Here is a 9,477-nt window from a genome sequence, read left to right as displayed (position 1 = left end):
GTTCCATTGTTGACTGGTGCTGCCCTCTCCACCAGTGCCTCTCCTCGCTGCTGTAATGTGCCTTATGACATATTTGCAATGGCCATTGCCAGGCCAGTGCTCAGGCTGCCAGTGCTGTTCTAGCATAGAATCAGGCTGCCTAATAGAGATCTAGAAAGTTTGTTGAGGGTTTGAAAGTGGCAACTGCTCAGCAACGTAATCGCAGAAGAGTCCAAGTCTGTGCAGACGCATCAGAATCATTTGAATTTTCTCGGTGCTTTCCCCACAGTGAGTTGCTCCCTGACATTCAATTCCGACCTCAATATAATAATGTAACATTTGGGGAAAAAGATACAACCCAGCAACCCAGCACTGGATGCTAAGATAGAGAAAACCTCCACAGCTACCATGGATTTCCCCCTAGAGCTCAGATAGGTGGGAATGAACAATAGCCAAACACTGCAAAAGACCAACATGCTGAAAGTGATGAACTTGGCTTCGTTGAAGGCATCCGGGAGCTTCCTGGCCAGGAAAGCCACAGCAAAGCTGACAATGGCCAGGAAGCCCATGTAGCCCAAGACACAGTAAAACATCGTCACAGAGCCCTCATTGCATTCCAGGACCATTTCTTCAGGTACTGAGTTCATGTCAGTATCTGGGAATGGAGGAGAGTTTGTCAGCCAAACCACACAAATGACAGCTTGAACCAGGGAACTGCAAAGCACAATGGAGCTAGTCAGTCTTTTCCCCACCCATTTCCTCATTCTGCTCCCTGGTTTGGTGGCCATGAAGGCCAAAAGTACGGTGATGGTTTTTGCTAGAACACAAGAAACAGCCACTGAGAAGATGATGCCAAAAGCAGTTTGTCGGAGGAGACACGTCACCTTCCCAGGTTGTCCAATGAATAGCAGTGAACAAAGGAAGCAGAGCAGGAGGGAGACGAGGAGGGTGTAGGTGAGGTCCCGGTTGTTGGCTTTGACGATGGGAGTGTCATGGTGCTTTACAAATATTCCAAGTACGAGAGTTGTGATCAAAGCAAAAAAAAGTGCTAAGCTGACCAAACTGGCCCCCAAAGATACTTCATAACTTAAAAAGGTTACAGTCTTGGGAATGCAGAAATCTTTGTCCTTGTTTGGATATTGATGTCCCGGGCACTTGGAACAGTCATTCACGTCTGAAAAATGGAATGACTGGACTCAGTTGTTGCAAACATCCTATGATTACACAGGGCTACATAATTGATGGTCAGAAAAGTTTTTCCTGAACTTTATGGTGGTTTGACATGACTTTGGGGTGCTGGTTCCAAAAATGGCATCCATTTTGCCCTATTATGTCTAGTTTTGGAGATATAGTATAACCTCATTAGTGAATGGTTCAAGCAGCTTTCTCATGAGGAAACCATGGTGTAGGCTTCCTCATGAGGAAGCTGCTTGAACCATTCACTAAGGAGGCTATGCCGTGTCTCCAAAACTAGACGTGAGAGGGCAAAACAGTGGCCATTTTTTGGAATCAGCACCAATCAGTATATACCCAGGAATTGGTGGAACATTTAAGCAAGCAAAATGTGTGTTGGCCTGTGTTATTCTTCATGCTCCAATATTCTTGTATACATTGATATATGGAGATAGCATGTTTAGTAATATTTGTATGTATTTATTGCTTACTGGTAATTACATTTTGTTACATGCTAATTACATGTTATCACTTACTGCTAATTGCATGATTTCAACTATCATATGATTGTTGAAATTTCCAATCTGAATCTGTTTTTAATCACTTCTGTTGCTGTGATGAAGCAAATACATAATAATAAGGTAATATAGAAAATGTGTCCATGGTCACAATCGTAATATGGTAATTATATGTCTTACCTCTCTGACTTGAAAATTCACCTTCTGGACATGGGATGCAATCATAACAGCAAAATGGCTTCTCTTCCTGCTTTCTCCTCCTATAACCAGGGGGGCAGCTGGCAGTACAGACTGAAAGAGGCAATGTCTGCTCCATAAATGTAATAAGGTCAAAAATTAATAATGGTTTGGGGGTTTGCAGTAGTAGAGTTACAGTTTAGCAAATGGGTTATTAGTGCATAGTAATTTCTGAATTGAGATTTTCAAGTGCAGAGAGCAGTTGTTCTTTTGCTTCATGCCTGGAGCAATAGTTAGTGGGTGTACTTTAAACACTGCTAACATATACACATGGTAAGATTATAATGCCCTTTTACCACTAGTGCTCAAATATTTGTGTGTGTTTGTGTATATGGGGGTAGCTAATTAGAGCAGGGCCAACTTCAGGTGGATTGGGATAGCTAAATTCTCCCCAGTCTTCACCTCCCAGATAGGTAAACCAATTAAAAAACGGGATCTTTTGGACTGGGTGTAAGGACCAGTGTTAATGAGAATCGACTCAAGACAGAGAAAGGGGGTGTCTTCAATGTTATAAGAGATTAATGTCTGCAAAGAACAATGAAGAATGGACACTGCTCTTTCTGAAATCTAGTCTGGGTGCTTAAGATTCCTCTGCCGCTATGATGCACTTTATATATCCCAGAAAGAGAGAGAAGATTGTTAATTTGTCATGCCATCCTGTCTGTTCCACCAGTCATCAAAGACATTGATCTTTTGGGGGAGTTTGGGAAAGTGAACAAACCTTACCTAGGCCCAAATAATTGATCAATCAATTCTGATTCCAAAAACACATCTGGTTTGAACTCTCAGACTGGTCATGCCCTGACTGGCATGAAAGCATTATCCCCGTGTCCATGAAACTGGGACTGCCCAAGTGTATTTGTGATCCAGGAATAAGGCAGAGACCATCAAAGTCCTTGCATCGCTTTGTGGTCTCCAAAACTACAGTACAAAAGTCAGCACTTAAGCTAGTCAAAATATCTTCAAGAAGTTAGGTCAGCCATTTTCAGCCACTGTGCCATGGCACACTGGTGTGCCGCAAGTGGTCCACAGGTGTGCCACTGGATTTTGGGGGAAGGTCATTTATTAGTGTGGCCAATGGGGATGTGAGCCCTCCACTGGCAGCATGGTGTGCCTTGTCAATTGTAAAAAACCTGATGGTGTGCCTTGACAATTTTAGTGGCCTTGTCAGTGTGCCATGAGCTGAAAAAAGATTGAAAATCGCTGAGAGGTATAATCATGCTTTGAACTTCCTCTCTCTTTGAAAAATCCTTTCACTTTATCAATCCTTTCTTCTACCTTAGTAGCCTAGTGAAGGATCTGGGAGCAGAGTACTCTTAAAGCCTCCTTCCCTGAAAATCATTCCTGTTTCCAATCCATCAAATATAAATGCACAAAATCCAGAAATATTTCCCACACCAACCACTACATCCACTACAAAAGGATTTTTAGAAATTCCATCTCTGAAGGGGTGAAAAGGGGTAAAATGTATTTTCATGGATTCCTCAATATCTCTTAGGCCTGATGAGATATCAACTTGGTCTTTGCTTACAAAGGTTACCCATACAATTGCTTAAAAAACAAAAATTAGGATTTTGCCCTCATCAACCACTAAAGGGGTAAATCTAAATTTGGGGGGTGAATGATATAATCCTTCATTTTACTTAAGCCTGGCTGGCTTTTTGCCCTGAGCTGCCTGAGAGAGGCCTGTTGCCTTAATGCCAACTTAGGTCAGACAAGCCCTTTTGATTTAACCCTTTTTAAGTCAGTATGGCAAGGGGTAGTAACAATTAAATAACAGAAAAATAACCGTCATATTATTATTTAATCTGAACAGTAAAATGAATAGTGTATTTCTGACTCAATGGGAAGTTCTGCTTCTTCACCACTGGGAAAAGTTTCACCACTCAATGGGAAGTTCTGGTCTTCACCACTCGGAAAAGTTTGGTGTCGTCTGTAAACTTTGCCACCTCACTGCTCACCCCTGTCTCCAGGTCATTTATGAAGAGGTTGAAAAGCACCGGTCCCAGTTAAAGCACCAGTTGAAGAGGTTGCAGTTCCCCCTAATGGTCTGCTTTGCTATGACCATCAACAAATCTGGGGCAGTCACTTAAGGTGGCAATTTCTCACATGGGCAGTTCTACATGCTCTGCTCCAGAGTGAGCTCATCCAGCTGCCTGATGATCCTAGCACCTGAGGCAACAACCACCAATGTGGTCTACAAAGAGGTTCTTAAGTAGAGAACCAAAGGCTGTAGGCATTTTTTTGCGATATGTTTTGCAATATTAGGAATTTCACCATCATTTTTCTGTATCAATATGCTTTGCTTAATTCAAACTACATATACGTACTTTGCTAAAAATTTGCTACTTTTTTGAATACCTTGTGAACCTCTGGCCTTCCCTCTTGTGGCCTAGGCCTTGTGCTATTGACAAGCACTTTACAGTACTTTTGTGTCAGTGCGTACCAGTGGAACCCACGTTCCACCAGCGCAGGCACTCATTAAGATTGGCCTGTCAGCGTTCCATGGAAAACCTAATTGGGGACAAATTGATGGATGGGGGCCTGAAATTGTATGCATGTAACAATAGTCATGCCTACATGTAAATGAGCAGTGTTGGCAAAGGTGGATACAAATCAAGGAAGTCAACATTCTAAATGGTCTCAGCCCAATCCAATAGAATTTACTTTACATATCAAGGATAGGAGTATTCCTTAAGAACTTGAAGGTGTCTCCAATAATACCCTAATGAGAGAGCCTACCTGGTTAAAATAGCTGTGCCATGTGATTGCATCATCATAAACAGTAACCATGTTGTCATCAAATCTCTGGGGGTCGAGTCTTCCAACTTTCACCCTTGAAAAGGACTGGTTTGGGAAAGTGACCCAGTTGATAACATCAAAACCAGCTGCCAGTTCCCTGTTCTGAGCAAAAGAAACTTCATCTCCAGCACTATTATTAAATGAAACCCTTTCCAGAAAGTGGTGGAGCTAGAATAAAAATACAAACACAAAAGATTTCAAAAAGATGCAAATTAAACCAAGTGACACCTGCTTAGACCACTGGCCTAACAAGCCCCATCCCTAACTAGCTCAAGCAGTAACTACACGTATTCCTTGCTCCTTTGACAGGTTAGGGACTCGAGCAGTGCTGAAAAGCGGAAAGGGTTGAAAAGCAGAATTCGGTCTTTTTGTAGTATACAAATGTTGCTTCCAATGGTTTTTTAGCTAGAAAATTGCAAATACCTTTTTTATCTTGCAAATTCCTGCTGTCACACAAAGATTTCTGCAAATAGACTCTCATTAATGCCATCGGGAATGAGAATAGACCCAAAGCTAAAGTTCTGTCTCACACACACATACCAAAACAGTTTGAATCACCATCTCTTATGCAATTCAACAAGGGGGAGGGCAATTTTAGCCTTCAAAACAGCAGAGAGAGGTTGAAAGAGCAGAGCCTGTGTTGAGTGAATGACTTCCAGGTATAATTGAAACGTGTTGAAACCAGATCATCAAAAAACAGAAGGTGGGGGATACCTGTAGCGGCAACTCTGTTTTCAGGAGCGGGGGGGGGGGGGCATTTTACTGTTATAAAAGCATCTTGGATCCAGAAGGGAAATGTTCAGTCCCACTAAAAATAGGTCTCCAAAGTCCCAAGGTGACATTTCAGTCAATGAAAGACGGATATGGCAGTCTCTAAAGTTCATATTCAATGCATTTCTGTTCAGAAGTAAGGCTCATTGATAAGAGGTATTTGTTTCTGGTGAGTAAGATAGGATTAGCCTCTTACTGACACATTGGGCTTACTTCTGGGAAAATAAATGAAACCATTTTCAAACATTTTCAAACACCTCCACTCTGAATTAAATGAGACTCACTTCCAGGTAAGTAGGGAGATAAAAGAAGCTGAATTTCTACAATACTGATGAAGAAACAAGTGTATGCATACATTCAAATTAATTACACAGGCCTACAAAATTGAGGGTCAGAAAAGTTTTTCCCAAACTTTATGATGGTTTGATATAAATTTGGGGTGCCGGTTCTAAAAATGGCATCTGTTTTGCCCTATCACATCTAGTTTTGGAGATATAGTATAGCCTCATTAGTGAATGGTTCAAGCAGCTTCCTCATGAGGAAAAGAGGCTATGCTGTGTCTCCAAAACGAGATAGGGCAAAACGGATGCCATTTTTGGAATCAGCACCAATCAGTATATACCCAGGAATTGGTGTAATGTTTAAGGAAGCAAAAATGTGTGTTGGCCTGTGTTATTGCTCCTTTAGTCTGCAATCCTAATCACACTTTCCTGAGAGTAAGCCCCACTGAACGAAATAGGACTTACTTCTGAGTAGACCTGGTTAGGATTGTGCCCTTTGATAGATATGGTCAAATTTGCTTGCCCAGAGCATTACCTGCCATGGTTGTTGATTCCAACTATCTGGTCTCTGTCCATTCACCAATGCCCAATGTCTGGGTTTGCATGACTGCATGGCATGTAAAGCATGGGCTACAGCATGGGCAGCATTGTAGATGCTGTAGCTGTGGCCAGTCATTTTCATTTCAAAAAGAGCCCCAGGAAGGTTCTCCAGCTTCTCCTCTCCAGTGCAAATATTCCCATCCAGACTGTCCATAGCTGGATTCAAATTTGGAATCACACAATCAAAGGCCTGTTCCCAGATATCCTTGATAAAGCCGTCATCTTTGGTCAAGAAAGGCTTTCTCATCCGGAGAAATGTTTGGAAACTGGGGAGTTCATGTGACTGAATTGCAAAAGAGAGAGACCCATGGATGGTTTGTATATCCCAATATCTTTGATAAACTAGTGGCCTCAGATCCATCTGGGCTGTCATGAGCCACACTTTACCTTTCGGCTTCATTGTTACCCTGTCCAAACTTGGGAGCTGTAGTAGCCATCTCAACATTGTCATGGCTTCTGCGTAGAAGACGACTGTGTTGGCATTGCTGTTCATGACGATATGATATAATCTCACCAACCATTCCATGTCAGTGGAAAGGCTATCGAACTGGGTTGCTTGGGTTCTTTTTAAGAAGGCAAAACAAATGCCCTTTGCAGGAAACGTGGTAAGTATGGTCTGCACAAACCTTTCTCCATTGTCATCACCTTTAGCAACAACTCCTACCCAGGTCCATTGGAAATGCAGAAGCAACTGGACAATCCCTGTATATTGGTAGGCTTCCTTCGGCACCATTTGGTAGAAGGAAAAGGGCTCAGTTCTGTCATTGTTCACTGGGACAGAGCCATAAGTCAGCTGTTGAGGGAAAAAAGAAAGCCTTTCTGATCAGAAGAAGGATGCAATGTTTTCGCTCTTGCTGCAAATTTCACATAACCGTAAGAATACCAGTAAGAAAGCACATTGAAGGATTCAGGACTACAATGTATTTTTCCAGTTATTTGCAAGCGTGGTTTTCTACATGTACAAGATTTTGTGCTAAATCCTCCTTCTCCAGTGTCCTTTACGGGACAGAGAAGACCACCTGTCCATAGGGAAACTGGTGGTAGGGGCATCGTTTGCCATGGGCCATCTTGCACAAGGCAAGGTGGGAGAATCATCACACCCTACAAACTAGGTATATCAGTTTGGTGCAGGGCTTATTCCAGCATTTCTTACATGGGACAGCTCGCAAGCCTTTCCAAGCCATCCAACATAACAGTCTGCATCTAGTTGGTTGTCTTTTGGGGGGAAGGCTGGCAGTTTTTAGTAGCTGAACATTGACAGGGAAGTGTTTCTCCTACGACTCTTCCTAAGGTATGGTATTGGAGCCAGGGGTGCCACAGCTGGCAGGTATATAAGACAGAGCATAGGAGAAGAGAGTTGCGTACATCCTAAGGGAGAGGCCTCTGAGTGTGCATCGGTGCCTCTTCTTCTCAGCTTGCTGAGCTGAAATCATGAGAAATCAAACAAGAACTGCGCAAGATATCACGAGTAGTGAGATTTTGCATGATGTAGACCTAGTGAGCCAGGAAGGCGATTGCAAAGGGCAATGAGTGCAAAGGGCACCATGGACCCTGTGAGTTTGGGAACCATTGCCTTGGTAAGTAGGAGTCATAGTGGAAACAGAACAAAACTCAAGAGGCTCTGTGGCTCCGAGATGATTACAGGTGACCCCTCAGACTTGAATTGCAGAGTCGCATTGAATAAAGTAACACTTCATTCTGAGTAAGGATACACAGAGTTCCAAATAAACAATGTTAACACAAAACTTTGCTATCAAGCCTAATATTATATAGGATAACATATATAGCTTTTAAAGTGAATGTCATATCTCGTGGATTAAAGAAGGATCTTTGGACCAAAACAAGTCCTAAAAATTTAACCTAATATCTGTAATAAAGAAATTTTGCTTTATGATGCTAACCTCATGAATCAGTATGAAGGACTGCAATTATATACACACATACATGAGATTAGGTTCCATAGAACTCAATGGGACATATTTCTGAGTAGACATGCCTGGGATTCAATTGTAAATTTATGTCTGTCTCTATCTCATTATCACAAAGTTTCTGGAACTTGGAAAGCAATACTCTGTTCTCATGCTATACTCACTCATCCTACCTGTGGAACTTTGTAGATCCCCAGAATGGTGGACATGTAGAGAGAAATTTCAGAGTAAAGACCCCCAATGACTGACATCATATTGTTCTGGTTGCCACACCTGTAGTTGGGGATAAATTTGTTCTGTGTGGAGAGAAGTTCCATTGTGGCATGGTAGGTGCACTTTGAACAGAAATAGCTCTCATAGATGTGGAATCCCAAGGTGACATTGGGTAAGATCCGCGGGTCTTCGTTGATCTCCTTTATAGCAAATACCATGGCCAGAGTATGCTGGTAGTTCTTGGTCACTGCACTACAAAGAGAGTTGCATGCTGTAATGCAGGAAAATTCTACATATCATAAAATTAGTGCCACATGTGTCTGCTCCACCAAGAGCATCAGCTCAAGAACATGAACATGATGCTCACTCTCTCATCTCAGATGGACATATTTAGAAAATGGATGTAGTCACCTGAGCCTTATGTCTTCTTTCTGATTGCCAATATGCCTGTGCAGGAAGGATGTCTGGTATGGGGCACATATCTGTAAAGGCTGGCATGGCTTTCAATATTCTTGTGATGACACCCAACATGACTGGAAAGGCACAATGCCAGTCAAAGCACATAGGTTGCTTTGTATGTACTGTATGCTCATAATGGGGGTTAAAAAGAGAATAGATAGTATGCCTTTTCCTTCCAGCATTGAATGGCTATTTATGCTGACTAAACTGTGAATTGCAATTGCCAATTATTGTAATATCTAATTGATATTTTAGTAATAAGCATATTTATTTAAATGCAAATTTCCAATTTGAATGGAAAAGAAACAAAGTTATTGTGATAAAATGTGATCCTCTCACCACACTCCCGCTAAATTGAGTACATATCACCAAAATAATTACAGATTCATCTCCTGCCCTCAATGCCTCCCACAACCCTTCCCTTCACCTCTTTTTACCCCCCCTTATACGTTTTTAAACTGTGAGCACAACATGGAAAGGATCTATTCTTGCAATCTATATAAACCATCAAGTACA

General features: G+C 41.9%; 1 protein-coding gene across 1 annotated transcript; it reads right to left on the bottom strand.

The window, feature by feature from the left end:
* Positions 1-236: 236 nt before the first annotated feature.
* Positions 237-8,720, bottom strand: LOC136653321 (vomeronasal type-2 receptor 26-like). Its single transcript, XM_066630231.1, has 3 exons — positions 8,463-8,720; positions 1,851-1,977; positions 237-1,153 (listed from the first exon to the last, which is right to left on the bottom strand). Exons 1-3 carry the CDS (start codon positions 8,718-8,720, stop codon positions 237-239), a joined length of 1,302 nt encoding a protein of 433 aa, XP_066486328.1.
* Between the last annotated feature and the right edge of the window lie 757 nt (positions 8,721-9,477).

This window comes from Tiliqua scincoides, chromosome 5, assembly GCF_035046505.1.
Source record: "Tiliqua scincoides isolate rTilSci1 chromosome 5, rTilSci1.hap2, whole genome shotgun sequence".
In the NCBI taxonomy this organism is placed as follows: Eukaryota; Metazoa; Chordata; class Lepidosauria; order Squamata; family Scincidae; genus Tiliqua; species Tiliqua scincoides.
This window is presented reverse-complemented; position numbering and strand designations above follow the sequence as displayed.